General features: G+C 50.6%; 1 protein-coding gene across 1 annotated transcript in view; it reads left to right on the forward strand.

Annotated features, from left to right (window-relative positions):
• The first annotated feature begins 8,946 nt into the window (after positions 1-8,946).
• The window catches only part of KIDINS220 (kinase D interacting substrate 220), a 75,332-nt gene continuing 65,466 nt past the window's right edge, over positions 8,947-18,812 (forward strand). The window contains 3 exon segments of the mRNA XM_068155369.1: positions 8,947-8,982; positions 9,084-9,338; positions 18,426-18,566. Of these exon segments, the coding sequence (XP_068011470.1) occupies positions 8,947-8,982; positions 9,084-9,338; positions 18,426-18,566 (432 nt within the window).

Here is an 18,812-nt window from a genome sequence, read left to right on the forward strand (position 1 = left end):
TGTTGCTCTTGAGCTTAAATTCTTCTTGGTGCAGTCTACATATCTACCCAGACAGGCACTCTTGGGTGCCAGGCCAACATCTCATTAGTGCTGCTCAGCTTCTTGGCACTGCGGGCTTGCTTTGGCACAGGTGCCCGTGCTGTGGAGGTCTGATCATCCCCAGTGTGAAAGGTGAAAGCAGGAATCCAGCAGGTTTATGGTGGTGAAGACTCAGCTCAGTGGGAGTGAGCTGACAGGGACAGCTTTGCTCAGAACTTTCCTATGTGGGGGAGTTTAAAATGTATTCAGGTATCTCCATGATGTGGTTGGGCACAAGTGGCAGGAGATGGGAGTCAGAACTGGAGGTGGCTGCTGTCTGCCTGCAGCGCAGTTGTTTTGTCTTTCAGTATTTGAAGCTCTTCATTGCCACCCAAGGAAGTGAGGGCAGTCAGTTAGTTGTGTAGCATCCTGGAACTTCCCTTCTCAGTGTCACTGCTGAATAGGAGTACCCTGCAACAAAATCTGCTCTTCATGCAAACACATTTTGGGGGGGACTCTGCAAAGAGGGTTTTGTTCTCATGGCAGCACCCTGCTTTGAGTCCAGCTGGGGGTTTGTTGTTGCTTTACTGGTTGCATGGTCCTTGTCCTTCCTTCCAAGGCAAGAGCAGCCAGCCCTAATGGTTTAGGTGGGTTTTAGGTTTTCCACCCCTCACTTCTGATCCTGGCTTGGAAAGGAGGGCAGTGACTCACTGTTGCTCTGGCTGAGAAAGATGATGGTAGCTGAACTGCCTAGAAATGGTTTGGGCATGAAGGAAAGGTGGTTCTCAGTATTTTCCACTCATTAATTAATGTCTCTCCCCAAGGCAAAAGTGTTTTCTGTGCTGCTGCTGAGCACACCCCCAAGTGCACACAACTTACCATCCATGCTGTTATGCTGCTTTGCAGGCACTGCCTCTGGTGAACAATTCCTTCAGGCACTTCATGAATTAATGGCAGTAACTGTGGTCACCCCCAGAGCAACTCTTTGCTTGCTTCACCTCTTTTAACCTTCATGACTCTGTATTAATGAAAAGATCAATGTGAAATATTTACTGAATGCTTTCAGAGCTGCCTACTTCTGTTGTAATGGCCTGAAATGGTGCCAGGGGAGGGCTAGGTTGGAGAGGAGGAACAATTTCTTTGCTGCAGGAGTGGTCAGGGACTGGCACAGGCTGCCCAGGGAGGTGGTGGAGTCCCCATCCCTGGAGGCATTCCAGAACCCTGTGGCCATGGCACTTGGGGCCAGAGTTTAGTGGCCATGGTGGGGTTGGGTTGCTGGCTGGATGATCTTGGAGGCCTTATCCAACCCAAACCATTCTGTGATTCTAATTGGGAAGGCTTTGTTAATTTTGCAGTTACAGATCTGCCCTTCTTAGTCAGGAAACATTTTGTTCCTTGGCCTTTCCTTCAGTTGGGAAGTTCTGGGTGCCTGTAGTGGGTTGAGAGAGAAGGCCTAGCTTTCTCTCCCCCACAAAGAGGAAAAAAAAACACAGATAACTCAGCCAGAGAAGCAAAGGAAATGCTATATTTTACAAGCAATGTGGAAAGGCAGGTTAGATATACACAACATATACAGTATTTACAATATATGTACAGAAATATACAGCAAAGTAAAAAAAACAAGAATACAGGAATGAAATTCCCTCCTCCAGACAGAGGAGGGTTCCCCCCCTGTACCCCCCTCTCTCCCCCTACCTCCCTTTTTTCCCAAAGAGGGTTAGAGAGAGAGAAAAAAGGTAGTTATTAAGAAAGAAGAATTTTAGTATGCCTATTAGTAGGATTAGTGCTTATCTTTATCCAAGGTCAGAACTCCGGCTGCTCAGAAGCAGACAGGCTGGAAAAGCAGGACAGAGAGAAACTGAGAAAAATTCCAACTGAACTCAAAAGTTGCATTCTACCAATGAAATTAATTTAGAATATCTGATTGTTTTCATTACTATTCCAACACATTCAGCCAGAGTGTCCCAGCACTGTCCCTTTCTTAAAGGCACAGCCTCAAACGGTCACAGTGCCTCATCCCTGGCTGTGTTTAAGGCCAGGCTGGATGAGGCCTTGAGCAACCTGGGCTGGTGGGAGAGGTGTCCCTGCCCATAGCAGGGGAGGTGGAAGTGGCTATCTTTTCAGGTCAGAGGAGACCTTGATGATGACCTCCTGTCAAATTAACATCAGCAGTAATTGGAGCAGCCTGGGGTTTTCTCTCAGGAACTTTGCAGACAGATCCTTGGCAGTCTGTTTAAAGCCATGGTTGGAGGTGTCCTCACCTTCACCTGCAGATGTGTCTCTGTTGCTTACAAGTCACAGTTCCCATGCTCAGCTTTGGCAGTTGGCCTGCAGCAGTGAGGACATTGAGAGGCACAGGTTAGAAGAATTCAGGCTTTCATTTCCCTTGTCCTGAAGCAATTCCCTTCCCATATCCATTCTGTAATTCTCACTGAACTCTGAAGGCACTGCCCCCTCTCTGGAGGTGTTCAGGGCCACGCTGGATGGGGCCCTGGGCTGGTGGGAGGTGTCCCTGCCTATGGCAGGGGGTTGGAGCTGGATGGTCTTGAAGGTCCCTTCCAAGCCAACCCATTCCATTAAGTCATTTTTCAAAGCAGATGTGGAAGTGTTTCCATTTCTGCAGCAAAGTGACCAGCCTTGGGAAACCAGAAATGAAAGTGCCAACTGCAATCCAGTGTGAGCTCCACTTACCCAAACCCCCCAGCAGCCCTGTGCTGCCTCACCACAGCACTGCACTCTGATCAGCTCCGTGCAGCTCTGTAGGGCAGCACTTGGGAGTGTTGTTAAATTCCCTGCTGGATTTGGGATGTTTTCTGTCTTCATTTAGACTTTTTGCAGGCACCACCAAGTCCAGGCTGTCCACAAAGGGTACAGCTGCAAATACTGCAGCAGTTGCTGCTGAGCTAGGGGCAAAAAGCTAATTAATTCCCTTCAAAAGCTGTTTTGAGAGGAGCTTTTTGTATGTTTTTTACTAAACCTAACCATCAGCTGTGTCCATTTTCACCCTGTTAAGTGTTTAAAACATCCTTTTGCTTCCAACTTTCATCCTGTTCAGTGTTTAAAAGATCATTTTCCTGACTTTAGGTATACAAAGCCACACTCCTGATGTTATGGAAGTGAAGATCAGGTTCGTGATCACCTGAAGAACCTGAAAGTGTTCAAGTCCATGGGACCCGACGGGATACACCCACGGGTGCTGAGAGAACTGGCAGATGAGGTTGCTAAACCCCTCTCTATTATATTTCAAAAGTCATGGCAATCTGGTGAAGTCCCCACAGACTGGAAAAGGGGAAACATTGCCCCCATCTTCAAAAAGGGCAAGAAGGAGGAACCAGGGAACTACAGGCCAGTCAGTCTCACCTCTGTGCCTGGAAAGATCATGGAGCAGATCCTCCTGGAGTCACTACTCGCTCAAAAGAATAGTGAAGAGGTGATTGGGAACAGTCAGCATGGCTTTGCCAAGGGCAAATCCTGCCTGACCAACCTGGTGGCCTTCTATGAGCAGGTGACAACATTAATAGATGAGGGGCGAGCAACTGATGTTGTTTACCTGGACCTGAGCAAAGCCTTCGACACTGTCCCGCACCACATCCTGGTCTCCAAACTGGTGACACATGGGTTTGATGGGTGGACCACTAGATGGATAAGGAACTGGCTTGATGGCCGCACCCAAAGAGTGGCTGTCAATGGCTCCATGTCCCAGTGGAGGCCAGTGACAAGCGGAGTCCCTCAGGGATCAGTCCTGGGACCTGTCTTATTCAACATCTTTGTGGGGGACATGGACAGTGGCATTGAGTGCACCCTCAGCAAGTTTGCTGATGACACCAAGCTGTGTGGTGCAGCAGATACACTGGAGGGAAGGGAGGCCATCCAGAGGGACCTTGACAGGCTGGAGAGGTGGGCACAAGCCAACCTCATGAGGTTCAACAAGAGCAAGTGCAGGGTCCTGCATCTGGGTCGAGGCAATCCCAGGCACAAATCCAGGCTGGGCAGTGACTGGCTGGAAAGTAGCCCTGAAGAGAGAGACTTGGGGGTGCTGGTGGACAAAAAGCTCAACATGAGCTCTCAGTGTGCACTTGCAGCCCGCAAAGCCAATCAGATCCTGGGCTGCATCAGGAGAAGTGTGGCTAGCAGGTCGAGGGAGGTGATCCTCCCCCTCTACTCAGCCCTGGTGAGACCCCACCTGGAGTACTGTGTCCAGTTCTGGAGCCCCTATTACAAGAGGGATGTGGAGGTGCTGGAACGTGTCCAGAGAAGGGCCACGAGGATGATCAGAGGGCTGGAGCACCTCTCCTATGAGGACAGACTGAAGGAGTTGGGGCTGTTCAGTCTGCAGAAGAGAAGGCTCCGAGGAGACCTAATTGTGGCCTTCCAGTATCTGAAGGGGGCCTACAGGAAGGCTGGGGAAGGACTTCTCAGGATCTCAGGTAGTGATAGGACTAGGGGGAATGGAATGAAGCTGGAGGTGGGGAGATTCAGGCTAGATGTGAGGAGGAGGTTCTTCACCATGAGAGTGGTGAAACCCTGGAATGGGTTGTCCAGGGAGGTGGTCGAGGCCCCGTCCCTGGGGGTGTTTAAGAGCAGGCTGGATGAGGCTCTGTCCAGCCTGATCTAGTGTGGGGTGTCCCTGCCCATGGCAGGGGGGTTGGAACTAGATGATCCTTGTGGTCCCTTCCAACCCTGAATGAAACTATGAAACTATGAAACTATCCTGGGCTGCATCAGGAGAAGTGTGGCCAGCAGGTCGAGGGAGGTGATCCTCCCCCTCTACTCAGCCCTGGTGAGACCCCACCTGGAGTACTGTGTCCAGTTCTGGAGCCCCTATTACAAGAGGGGTGTGGAGGTGCTGGAACGTGTCCAGAGAAGGGCCACAAGGATGATCAGAGGGCTGGAGCACCTCTCCTATGAGGGCAGACTGAAGGAGTTGGGGCTGTTCAGTCTGCAGAAGAGAAGGCTCCGAGGTGACCTAATTGTGGCCTTCCAGTATCTGAAGGGGGCCTACAGGAAGGCTGGGGAAGGACTTCTCAGGATATCAGGTAGTGATAGGACTAGGGGGAATGGAATGAAGCTGGAGGTGGGGAGATTCAGGCTAGATGTGAGGAGGAGGTTCTTCACCATGAGTGGTGAAACCCTGGAATGTGTTGTCCAGGGAGGTGGTCGAGGCCCCGTCCCTGGGGGTGTTTAAGACCAGGCTGGATGAGGCTCTGTCCAGCCTGATCTAGTGTAGGGTGTCCCTGCCCATGGCAGGGGGGTTGGAACTAGATGATCCTTGTGGTCCCTTCCAACCCTGAATGAAACTATGAAACTATGAAACTATGAAAAAGCCATTAGTTCATTAGTTGTGTGTCCTGTGACTTAGGCCTGGTCTTAGTTTTAGGTGTGTTGGAGTTTTCTCAATCTGGGTTCATTCCCATCTGCAGCTTGTGGAACCTGCATGAGCTGACAGACTGCAGTTACACAGGGTGAACAGAAGTCTGCTTTGAAAAGGCCATACCAGTACTTGGGTGAGGCTGCTGCTGAGCTCTCCAGGTGTGCCCCACGTCTGCTGAAGGTGGTTGGGCTCTGTGCTGACAGTGCTGAGCTTTCTGCTTCTTGCAGGGAAATGGAGTCTGCTGCTTTCCCTGGCAGTGGAAAGGGAAGGGCTGCTTCCACTCTGCTCCAAACCCAGCCCTCAGAGGATGTGCTGCTGCAGGCTCTGAATACAAAATCTGGCTTCAGATTTATGCTGGGACCCTGGCACAGGCTGCCCAGTGAGGTGGTAGAGTCCCCAGCCCTGGAGGTGTTCCAGAAGTGTGTGGCTATGGCACTTGGGGCCATGGTGGTGTTGGGTTGCTGGTCAGACTGGATGCTCTCAGAGGCCTTCAGCTCTGTGATTCCTGTGGTTCCCTGGGGCAGAAGTGCCCCATCCATGGGTTAGTTGTTTAGGTGGGTTGGATTGGTTGATGGGTTGGACGCGATGATCTTGAAGGTCTCTTCCAACCTGGTCTATGCTATTCTATTCTAATAAGAGGACACAGTTTCAAGCTGTACCAGGGGAAGTTTGGGCTCGAAGTGAGGAGAAAGTTCTTCACTGAGAGAGTCATTAGCCATTGGAATGTGCTGCCCAGGGAGGTGGTGGAGTCACCATCCCTGGAGGTGTTGAAGAGGGGATTGAATGTGGCACTTGGTGCCATGGATTATTCATGAGGTCTGTGGTGACAGGTTGGACTTGATGATCTTTGAGGTCTCTTCCAACCTTGGTGATTCTGTGATTCTGTGTAGGTTCCACTATGAAATGTCCTGTGAGCAGGTGCCTGTGGTCTGTGCTGCAGGGGAGTTAGGCTTCCAGAGCAGAGTGGTGATACAAAGCCTGGAGAGGCAGGGTGCCTGGAGAGCAGTGACAGGGAGAGTGCAGCAGGACCTAGGCACAACAAGGTGCAACAGTCTCTTGTCCCTAAGTGAGGGAGGGTTTGCCTATGCATATTTTGCCTTTCTCTGTCTTTATCAGTTCCCTTCCCATCCTTTCTTTGTACCTTCTTTTCTCCAGTGGTGTTGACTATTGCTCTGAAGAACCTTCTGTGACTGAGGTAGGTGTTAGGCAGTTGTTCTGAGATCCCAGCCCTCAGCTGCCTCCTAGGCCAGCTAGAAGAGAACACTGCAGATGGCTTGGGCGCAGAGCAGTGCAGGATGGGCGCACGGAGCGTTGCTCAGAGGTGGTGTGAGGAGTTCTTCCATTCCAGCATTTAGCATATGGGATTTTGTTCTTTCCTGCCTTGGTTACCCCTTCAAGGGCCTGGTTTTACCTCACTGCAGAAGTAGTTAACCCCTCCAGCTCCCCACACTGAAGTGAGGAACCCCCCTGCTCCGAGTGGGTATCTTCAGCAGCCCTCAGTCTGCCTTTCCTGGCTGGGACTCTGAGGCATCCTGGGTGGATTTAGTTTTTATTATTCTGGAGATCTCTATTTTTTAAGAAGTGTTATTTTTCAACAGCTCCATAAAGTGTTGGTGTGAGCTACAACCACGATACCACTGTCAGTTACACTGTGATTGTGCTCTTTTAATAACGACTCCTTTCTAATTTGTCTGGGCAGGGCTGCAGAGGCAGTCTGGCCCTCGTGTTTTAAAGGTGTTTTTAACTTGCCTATCACTGTTTTGGGGGTTTGCTTTGGGTTGGGCTTGGGTTTTTTTTTTTTCTAATTTGTGTCTTTAAATCTGATTAAACTGTAGTTAAAAAAAAAAAAAAAAGAAAAAAGAATTGTTTTCTTCTGAATTCTCTGCTGTCTGTCTCTGATGAGTGCTGGTGGAGGAGAAGCTCAGCATGAGCTCTCAGTGTGCACTTGCAGCCCGCAAAGCCAATCAGATCCTGGGCTGCATCAGCAGAAGTGTGGCCAGCAGGTCAAGGGAGGTGATTCTCCCCCTCTACTCAGCCCTGGTGAGACCCCACCTGGAGTACTGCCTCCAGTTCTGGAGCCCCTATTACAAGAGGGATGTGGAGGTGCTGGAAGGTGTCCAGAGAAGGGCCACAAGGATGATCAGAGGGCTGGAGCACCTCTCCTATGAGGACAGACTGAAGGAGTTGGGGCTGTTCAGTCTGGAGAAGAGAAGGCTCCGAGGTGACCTAATTGTGGCCTTCCAGTATCTGAAGGGGGCCTACAGGAAGGCTGGGGAGGGACTTCTCAGGATCTCAGGTAGTGCTAGGACTAGGGGGAATGGAATGAAGCTGGAGGTGGGGAGATTCAGGCTAGATGTGAGGAGGAAGTTCTTCACCATGAGAGTGGTGAAGCCCTGGAATGGGTTGTCCAGGGAGGTGGTTGAGGCCCCATCCCTGGAGGTGTTTAAGCCCATGCTGGATGAGGCTCTGGCCAGCCTGACCTAGTGTGGGGTGTCCCTGCCCGTGGCAGGGGGGTTGGAATTAGATGATCCTTGTGGTCCCTTCCAACCCTGACTTATACTGTGATAAAGAATGGATATGAACTGCAGCACAGGAGGCTCCACCTCAGCATGAGGAGGAACTTCTGCACTGTGAAGCTCACAGAGCCCTGGAGCAGGCTGCCCAGAGAGGTTGTGGAGTCTCCTCCTCTGGATCCTTTCCAGCCCCATCTGGATGTGCTTCTGTGTGACCTGTGCTGGATTCCATGGCCCTGCTCTGGCAGGGGGCTTGGACTGGAAGATCCCCGGAGGTCCCTTCCAACCCCTGACATCCTGTGAGCGAAGTTTCATAGTTTCATAGTTTCATTCAGGGTTGGAAGGGTCCACAAGGATCATCTAGTTCCAACCCCCCTGCCACGGGCAGGGACACCCCCACTAGATCAGCCTGGCCAGAGCCTCATCCAGCCTGGGCTTAAACACCTCCAGGGATGGGGCCTCAACCACCTCCCTGGACAACCCATTCCAGGGCTTCACCACTCTCATGGTGAAGAACTTTAATGCCCTATTTCCTTGTGGGTTGCTCAGCTTTCCAGTGCATGCATTTACACTGGAGTGCTGCAAAGCTGGCTCTTTAATCTGTTTTCCAGAGCTTTATATAAAAGCTGAACCTCAAATCCTGGGTTCAGTTTTGGGGCCATCACTCCCACAGGGACATTGAAGAGCTGGAGCAGGGCCAGAGAAGGGCAACCAAGCCTGGGGAAGGGTCTGGAGAAGAGGGCTGGGGAGGAGCAGCTGAGGACCCTGGGGGTACTGAATGTGGAGAAGAGGAGGCTGAGGGAGACCTCATTGCTCTCTGCAGCTCCCTGAGACGAGGCTGGAGCCAGGTGGGGTTGGGCTCTTCCCCTCAGTAACAACTGACAGAAGAGGAAATGGCCTCAGGTTGCCCCAGGGGAGGTTCAGGCTGGACATGAGTAAAAACTTCTCCAAGTTCTCCAAGCCTGGCACAGGCTGCCCAGGGCGGTGGCTGAATGCCCTTCCCTGGAGGCGTTTCCAGAGGGCAGAGCTGTGGTGCTGAGGGCCATGGCTGGGCTGGGGCCTGGAGCAGGGCTGTGGCAGGTGAGGTTCGCTGCTGTTCGCCAGAGGCAGCGCTCGCCTGCAGCCTGAGCACCACGCTCCTGTTTGCTAACAAACCCTTCCCTTTCCCCGCCTGCTGTCAGCAAGCAGCCTGGGGCCGAACCCTGAGGCTGCTGCCGGCCGTCTCTGGGGGTGCCAGCTTGCGCCTCCCCCGCTCCGGGCAGGGCTTTTCGGTTCCCCGCTGGCAGCCGGGCATTAGCCGCCCGCCCTCAGGGCGGTGCCGCCGCCGCGGGAGGAGGGCGGTGTGGGGAGGAGGGCAGAGGGAGGTAACATGGCTGCGGCGAGCCGCTGAGCGCCCCCGCCAGCTGTCGCAGTGGCCCTGTCCCTCCGGCTGTGCGGTGAGTGGCGAGGGGAAGCAAGGAGCGGGGCCGGCCGCCGAAGGGCATGGGGGGGGGGGGAACGGAGCGGCGCTCTCGCTGCCAAACAAAGGGCGCTGGAGGGCCTGGCCCCACCGCCCGCTGCCGGCACCGCCAGGCGCTCGCTGGGGAGCAGAGTAACGGCGGCTGGGTGGCTGCTTCCCTCCCGCCACGGGGCCAGCCCCGGGGCTCAGGCGGCGCTCTGCGGCTGGGGCTCCGTGCTGCGGGTGGCAGGAAGATGGTACCGGGCACAGAAGCAGTCACGGAGAGCCGCGGGCACGGCCGGGCACCGCTGCCAGCTCCGCCTGCGGGCGTGGGGGAGCTGCTTGTGCCTTTCTGTTTGCTCGGAAAGGTTGAGGCAGGCTCGGCCCATAGGGGAGCTTTGGCGTCTGAGTGGCTGAGGGTGGGAGGAACCCCTGGAGGTCATCGGTCCAACCCCCCCTGTTTAAGCATGACCACCTAGAGCTGGTTGTCCAGGGTGGAGTTTTGGTGGCTTTTGAGTATCTCCGAGCACTGCGACTCCACAGCTTCCTGGGGAACCTGTGCCAGGGCAGGGCCACCCTCACTGGAGCAGTTTCCTGATGTGCAGACAGCACCTGCTGGGGGTTGGTGCCTTGTGCCTGGGCACTGGGCACCACTGAAGAAGCTGAGTGTCAGCAGCAGCATCCTTTGAGGTCAGGGCTTTGCTGCTTTCTTATGTAGGCTTCAAAATCCCCTGGGGAAAGCACTGTCCCAACTCTAATTATCACCAGGGATTGCTGCTGGAGAAATACAGGAGTGAGGTTTGTGAGTCTTTGCTGGGAGAGTGTTTGAATGCTGAGATTAATCTTCTCACCAAGCTGTGTGGTGCAGCAGACACGCTGGAGGGAAGGGAGGCCATCCAGAGGGACCTTGACAGGCTGGAGAGGTGGGCACAGGCCAACCTCATGAAGTTCAACAAGAGCAAGTGCAGGGTCCTGCATCTGGGTCGAGGCAATCCCAGGCACAAATACAGGCTGGGCAGTGACTGGCTGGAGGGTAGCCCTGAAGAGAGAGACTTGGGGGTGCTGGTGGACAAAAAGCTCAACATGAGCTCTCAGTGTGCACTTGCAGCCCGCAAAGCCAATCAGATCCTGGGCTGCATCAGGAGAAGTGTGGCCAGCAGGTCGAGGGAGGTGATCCTCCTTCTCTACTCAGCCCTGGTGAGACCCCACCTGGAGTACTGTGTCCAGTTCTGGAGCCCCTATTACAAGAGGGATGTGGAGGTGCTGGAACGTGTCCAGAGAAGGGCCACAAGGATGATCAGAGGGCTGGAGCACCTCTCCTATGAGGGCAGACTGAAGGAGTTGGGGCTGTTCAGTCTGCAGAAGAGAAGGCTCCGAGGTGACCTAATTGTGGCCTTCCAGTATCTGAAAGGGGCCTACAGGAAGGCTGGGGAAGGACTTCTCAGGATCTCAGGTAGTGATAGGACTAGGGGGAATGGAATGAAGCTGGAGGTGGGGAGATTCAGGCTAGATGTGAGGAGGAGGTTCTTCACCATGAGAGTGGTGAAACCCTGGAATGTGTTGTCCAGGGAGGTGGTCGAGGCCCCGTCCCTGGGGGTGTTTAAGAGCAGGCTGGATGAGGCTCTGTCCAGCCTGATCTAGTGTGGGGTGTCCCTGCCCATGGCAGGGGGGTTGGAACTAGATGATCCTTGTGGTCCCTTCCAACCCTGAATGAAACTATGAAACTATGAGACATGGTTTAGCACTGACCCTTCAGAGGCTCAGCTCCCTCCTGCTGAAGAACTTCTTCCTCAGCTCCAGTCTGACCCTGCTCTGCCTCAGATCCAAACCATTGCCCCTTGGCCTGGCTCCAGACCCCCTCAGGAGAAGTCTCTGCAGCCTTCCTGCAGGATCCCTTCAGGTCCTGGCAGGCAGCTCTGAGGTGCCCCTGGAGCCTTCTCCTCTGCAGGCTGCACAGCCCCAGCTCCCTCAGCCTGTGCTCCCAGCAGAGCTGCTCCAGCCCTTGCAGCATCTTTGTGGCCTCCTCTGGCCTCTCTCCATCAGCTCTGTGTCCTTCTCCTGCTGGGGACAGCAGAGCCTGGAGGTAGGAGTGGAGGTGAGGTCTGGGCAGAGCAGAGCCCAGGGTCAGAATCCCTTCTCCTGCCCTGCTGCCCACACTGCTCTGGCTGCAGTCCAGCACACAGCTGCCTGAGGGATGCAGGAAGCACTGCTGGCTCCTGGGGAGCTGCTCAGCAAACAACACTCCCAAGGCTCTTTCTCCAGAATGTGGCCGGTTGACGTTGCCCCCTTAAGAAAGGGAATATGGTGGACGGAAGTTGGTAAACGGAAGGAATAGTCTAAACTAATTTCATTGGTGAAGTGGGAGGAAGCACCTTCTGAGCTGGGACTATACTGGGTTTTTCCAGCACCTTATCTTCAGTCTTGCTTCCGCCTTTTCTTCGTGCAGCAGTTCTGTCTCTGTGCTGGGCTTTCTGCCAAGGCCTCGGCCTTGAAAACAAGATACCAGGCCTGTATATTAACTCCTTTCCAATTAACACAAACTGCTTCTAACATTTTTTTTTCCTCTCTTTTCTCTCTCTTTCTATCCCACTCTGGGAAAACGGGGGGGAGAGAGGGGAGAGCGGAGGTGGGGAACCCCCTCTCTGTCTGAGGGGGGTTACTCTCATTTCTGTGTTACTCTGTTATATATCTTTGTATATATTGTAGATATTGTAAATTTGTAAATATTCCCCTGCAAATCCTACATTGCTTTGTAAATATAGCTCCACTGCTTTGCTAATTCAGCTTGTGAGTTTTTTTTTTTTTTCTTTCCCTTCAAGTTTCTTTCCCTTTACCCTACAAGGGGGAAGGGAGGAGGCTTCTTGGCCTTACCCCTTCCAAACCCACCACATTTTTTTTTATTGGCGCCCAACATGGGGCAGATAATTAGTTTAATTTATTATTTGATTGATTTAGTGTTTTCTAGCTGAATTAGCAAACATGAAGGTATTGTGGTTTGTGGAGCGATTGTTCTTTTCAATTTTTGGGGCTCTGATTTACAGATATTGTTTGGGTTTGATTTTGGATTACCTGGGTAAATATTTGGTGCGGACAATTTATATGTGGGTTATGTATAGAGTTAAACTATGGTATGGAAAATGTATTAATATCTTATGGCCAGTGAGATACAGGAATGTTACCTCCACCACTCTCCCAATTGAGATAAAGGGTTTTAAGATTCCGCCTGAGGAGACAGTAACTTTAGGTGATGCCTGGGATCCAAAGGTGATTTATGTGATGTGTATAATTCTGCTGCTGGTGATAACTAATGTGTTTTCTCTGTATTCCTTGTGGCGAGAGAAAAAGGTGTCCAGGGCGTGTTTTATTATTAAAACTAGATCAAAAAGAAAACGCCGTGGCTCTAGATCAGTCCCAGAGTCATCTAGTGACGAGGACTGTGGAGAACCCATGTCAGTCAAAAAGAAGGCTAAAAAGTTAATTGGTAAAGCAGCTCTAAATGACTTTGCTGATTCTAGCAAGCAGCCAAGGGCATCGGCTGGTATCAACATGGCGCCTACTCCTTCTCCTACTCCTTCTCCTCCTTCTTCTTCTCCGTCGGCCATTAACAGAGCAACGTCACTTCCGCCCACTCCTTCGGTGGGACCGGGAGTCACTGCCCCAGCAGCTGATTTATCTCAGGACCTGTCAGCTTCTATTAAGGTGGCTGTAAATTCAAACACAGCTCCAGTTAAGGTGGCTCCTTTAAAGACTAGAGCTGGAAAGGGCAAAGATGGAGAAGAAGAGGTGGAGACTGATCCTGGTGAGGGGCCCTCTACTCTAAAAGATCCTGCTCAGGAGGAAGAGAAGGTTTGTTTTAAAGATCTAGCTAACCTGGTGAGATCAAAGCAGGATAGAGATGAAGTTAGGAAAGCAGCTGGCAAAGGTGGTTCTCAGCTTAAAGAGATCCTTAGGAGAATGACAGCAGGATTATATGGGCAAAGAATTCAGGGAGATGAGGAACAAGATGATATTTTGGAGTGTTCTTCACCACGGGAGGAATTGCGAAATGTCCGTAAAGATTTCACCAGGGCAGATAAGGAGCCAGTTCTAGCTTGGCTTAGTAGATGTTATGATACAGGTGCTTCAGCTCTAACAGTTGGAGACAAGTCAGCAGCTCAGTTAGGAACTCTCTCGAGGGACAATGGAATAGATAGACATCTAGGCGAAGCTCTTGGTAAGGTTAATCTGTGGATACGCCTTTTAATGGCGGTTGCCCTGAGATACCCTTCCCGAGATGACCTTCCATGGAATCCTAAACCCTGGACTACCATAGATGAGGGAATTAAGCGCTTGAGAGAATTTGCTGTTAGAGAGCTACTCTATGGTGAACATGAAACTCTGAATCCTGATGACATTCCTGTGGGTATTGGTCTTGCTAAAAAGATCATCAAACTTGCTCCTTCTAATTATGCAAACATTCTGGCAAGCAGAATTGTATCAAGAAGTTATGGTGGAGCTTCTCCTACGGTTGGCCAATTCAGTGATCAAATGAGACAATTGGAGGATAGCATGACACATGGTTCTTTGGTTTCGGCCATTAAAACTATGTCTGGTGATATACAAAATTGCATAAGAGAGTTAAAGGATGAATTTAGAAATTCCATATCCCAATTGGCACAGAAGGATAATTTCAATTCTTCCTCCAGGTGGATACAAGTTTCATCTGTGAGGAATACACGTCCTCCAAGGAGGTCATTCCAAAACAGGTCATTCCAAAACAGGTCATTCCAAAACAGACCACCAAGGCAATCACGTAGAACTATTTGGATAACTCTGCGTGATCAGTTTGGTGAGAACATGAACCGCTGGGATGGCCAACCAACTTCTAATCTTTTCAGGAGACTGAGGGAATTGCAAAGTGGCAGAACCCGAGGTAGCAATACCAGAAGGGTAGCTGTTACTTCCACAGTTCCCCAGAACGACTCTTATGGCTCCTACAGTGGCTCCAGTTATAACATGCAAAGTTTTAACCCTGCAAACTATGTGCAATGCACATGTGCGCATGTTCCCCATAACTAGGGGTGCCCTGCCTCCCGCCAGGGGGAGGAGAGGGATAACAGAGATAATAGAATCTATTGGGATGTGTACATCCAGTGGCCTGGCACTTCGCAATTTCGGAAGTACAGGGCCTTGGTTGACACAGGAGCTCAGTGCACCATAATACCATCAAATTATCAGGGATCAGAGTCTATAACTATTCTGGGAGTCACTGGTGGATCTCAAGAGTTAAGTAAGATAGAGGTTAACACAAGTTTAACAGGTAAACAATGGAGGAAGCATACAGTTGTGACCGGACCTGATGCACCTTGTATTTTGGGAATTGATTTTCTGAGAGAAGGGCGTTTCAAAGACCCTAGAGGTTACAAATGGGCTTTTGGAGTAGCTTCTATAGAAATTGATGGACAAAAATTGAAGCTATCTGCCAGACCTGAGCTTTCTGATGAATCTGCAGTTGTGGGACAACATAAGATACAGGACATTAAATTGCCGGTTGCTTCTCAGACTGTGCATCACAGACAATACAGAACCAACCGTGACTCTTTGTTGCCCATTCAGAATCTGATTCGTCAGTTGGAAAGTCAGAAAGTCGTCAGCAAAACTCATTCACCTTTCAACAGTCCAGTGTGGCCTGTGCGGAAGCAGAGTGGAGACTGGCGTGTGACGGTAGACTACCGAGCCCTGAATGAAGTGACACCACCTATGAGTGCAGCAGTACCAGACATGATGGAGCTACAGTATGAGCTGGAATCCAAAGAGGCCAAATGGTATGCTACCATAGACATTGCTAATGCATTTTTCTCTATTCCCCTAGCAGAGGAATGCAGGCCTCAGTTTGCTTTCACCTGGAGAGGAATCCAGTACACTTTCAACAGACTGCCAATGGGCTGGATCCACAGCTCAAGCATCTGTCATGCAGTGATCCACGATGCTCTGGAGAAAGGCGGTGCTCCAGAACACATCCAGTTCATCGATGATTTCATCGTCTGGGGTAAAACTGCTGAGGAAGTCTTCGAGAAAGGTAACAAAATCATTGACATTCTTCTGGATGCAGGTTTTGCCATCAAGCGAGACAAGGTGAAAGGACCTACCACAGAGATTCAATTTCTGGGAGTGCGGTGGCAGGATGGACGCCGACACATTCCAGTGGATGTGGTAAATAGAGTCTCTACCATGGCAAGTCCCACAAACAAGCAAGAGACCCTACGTTTCTTAGGGATAGTGGGATTTTGGAGACTGCACATTCCTGGATACAGTCAGATTGTGAAACCTCTGTATGATGTGACTCGAAAGAGAAACCATTTCCACTGGGGACCTGAACAACAAGCAGCCTTTGACCAGATAAAGCAAGAGGTAATTCAAGCAATGGGTCTGGGACCTGTCCGAGATGGTCCAGACATTAAGAACATCTTGTATACAGCTGCAAGTGACAATGGTCCAACCTGGTGCTTGTGGCAAAAAGCTCCAGGTGAGACACGTGGACGACCTCTTGGTTTCTGGAGTAGAGGTTACAGAGGTTCAGAGGCTAATTATACTCCAACAGAGAAAGAAATTTTAGCTGCCTATGAAGGAGTGAAAGCATCTTCTGAAGTGATTGGAACTGAATCACAACTTCTCTTAGCTCCCAGATTACCAGTTTTGAATTGGATGTTCAAAGGTAAAGGATCCACACCACATCATGCCACAGACTCAACCTGGTCTAAGTGGATGGCTCTGATAACACAGAGAGCTCAAATGGGAAATCTTGAAAGACCTGGTCTAGTGGAGGTGATCTCAAATTGGCCTGAAGGTATCAACTGTGCTAAACCTCCAGAGGAGAAAGTGACTCGTGCTGAGGAAGCTCCTCCTTACAATGACCTTTCTGATGATGAAAAGAAATATGCTTTGTTCACAGACGGTTCCTGTCGTCTTGTTGGAAACAAGCGAAGGTGGAAGTCTGCAGTGTGGAGTCCAACGCGCCGAGTTGCAGAGGCGAAAGATGGAGAAGGAGAATCCAGTCTGTTCGCAGAGGTAAAAGCTGTCCAGCTAGCTCTCGACGTGGCTGAACGTGAGAGATGGCCAAAGCTTTATCTCTACACCAACTCATGGATGGTAGCCAATGCTCTATGGGGTTGGCTAAAGAACTGGAAGAAGAGTGGTTGGCAGAGAAAAGGAAAACCCATTTGGGCAGCCAACCTATGGCAGGACATTGCTGATCGAATCGAGAGAATTCCAGTGAAAGTGAGACACATCGATGCTCACATTCCTAAAAGCAAAGCTACTGAGGAACAGCAACACAACCATCAGGCAGATCTAGCTGCAAGAGTTTCTCAAGTAGACATGGACTCTAATCTTGATCTCGACTGGAAACACCGAGGTGAGATATTCTTAGCTCGGTGGGCTCACGATTCGTCAGGACATCAAGGCAGAGATGCAACATACCAATGGGCTTGTGACAGATCCATAGACATTTCCATGGATGCTATCACACAAGTCATCCATGACTGTGACATTTGTGCTGCTATTAAGCAGGCAAAACGACTTAAGCCCTTGTGGTATGGTGACAGATGGTCCAAGTACAAGTATGGTGAAGCTTGGCAGATTGACTACATCACTCTACCACGTTCTCGTTCTGGTAAGCAATAGGTGCTTACTATGGTAGAGGCAAACACTGGATGGTTGGAAACTTATCCAGTTCCACATGCAACTGCACGCAACACCATTCTTGGTCTGGAGAGACAGATCCTGTGGAGACACGGAACTCCAGAGAGGATTGAGTCAGACAACGGAACTCATTTCAAGAACAACCTTGTAAAGAACTGGGCAAAAGAGCACGGTACTGAGTGGATATTCCACATTCCCTACTATGCACCAGCTTCAGGGAAGATTGAACGCTACGACGGTTTGTTGAAGACCACTCTCAAAGCCATGGGGGGTGGATCTTTGAAAAACTGGTAAAAACATTTAGCACAAGCAACCTGGCTGGTAAATAGTAGAGGTTCAGTGAACCGAGCTGGACCTGCACATTCAGATTTGCTACGGAAAGTAGAAGGTGTTAGAGTTCCTGTTGTTAGAGAAAAGAATCTGTTAGGTAAAACTGTTTGAGTATTTTCACCCTCAGGAGAGGCTAAACCTGTCCGAGGGGTGGTTTCAGCTGAAGGTCCAGGTCACACTTATTGAGTAATGCAAGAGAATGGTGAAATTCAGTGTATTCCACAAAGAAATTTAACTTTAGCTGAAAGAGGTTAACTTTGAACTGTTGTACAGCTACATCGCGTCCAAAGGAAGAGTCAACGAAGAATCTACGGTGCACGAACCCTGAGATCCCTGAGAGCCCTGAGTCAACTAAGAGACCCTGAGATTCCCTGTTTCCCTTTTCTTCGCTTCGTCGGCGAAGAAATGAACTGTTTTCCATTTTTCTCATTTTCTAATTTTCTTGGACTTTTGAATCATCTACATCTGAGCATAGCCGGAATGGACTATGAACTTTGCTCACGAACTGTAAATATCGTTTTGGATTGGATGGACAGTATGAACAGCCAACCCCCTCTGCACCCAGCCTGGATTTGTGCCTGGGATTAGCCCAACCCAGATGCAGGACCTTACACTTTGACTTACAGGACCTCATGTGGGCCTTCATGTTTAAAAGGCATCTTTGTGTTGAGACATCTTCAGGCTGCATCACCTGAGATGGAATTCTGTAGGAAGAAGAGCAGCATCTGCTTAGCTGGGAGGCAGAGAGGAGGTTTTGGTGACTATTTTATCCAAAGCAGCTCCTGGGGGGTAGCTGAAGGTTCAAATCTGCTTTTGTTTACTCTTGAAATGCTGATTTCTGGTGCAGAAATTCTTTGTAATGGAATTTAAGCACTTCTCTTGTGTGCAGTGTATAGTCCTGCTCTCCTCTCTCTGTGGGAGCAGGAGCTGAACCCCTTGCCAGTGACGTTGTAGCACTTCAGCTTTGGATGTTTCTAAATGGTTTTGCAGTCTTCCTGGGGCAGGCAGCCATCTGCAAGAGGAGTTCTGTGCCTTCCTGGTGAGGTTTAAGTACAGAGATGTCTTTTTCTTCTAGGTTCTGAAATGTGAAGTGGAGCTGATGGCCAAGATGGCAAAAACCATTGACAGCTTCACTCAGAACCAGACCAGGCTGGTGGTCATCATTGATGGACTGGATGCTTGTGAGCAGGACAAAGTTCTACAGATGCTTGACACAGTGAGTTGCGTCCCTTTGTGCAGCTGATCTCTGCCACACCTGCATGAGTTCTGCCAGCTCAGGCTCTCAGATTGTGTGTGCGTTGGAGTCCCTCAGGGTTTGTGTGCATCAGCATAGAGTCACGGAATGGTTTGGGTTGGGAGGGACCTCCAAAGCTCATCCAGCCCAACCCCGCTGCAGGCAGCAGGGACATCCTCCACTAGATCAGGTTGCTGGAGCCTTCTTCAGCCTCACCTTGAAGATCTT

This window comes from Melanerpes formicivorus, unplaced genomic scaffold (genome assembly GCF_026170545.1).
Source record: "Melanerpes formicivorus ecotype bairdi unplaced genomic scaffold, bMelFor1.0.p_v2 SCAF_31, whole genome shotgun sequence".
Lineage (NCBI taxonomy): Eukaryota > Metazoa > Chordata > Aves > Piciformes > Picidae > Melanerpes > Melanerpes formicivorus.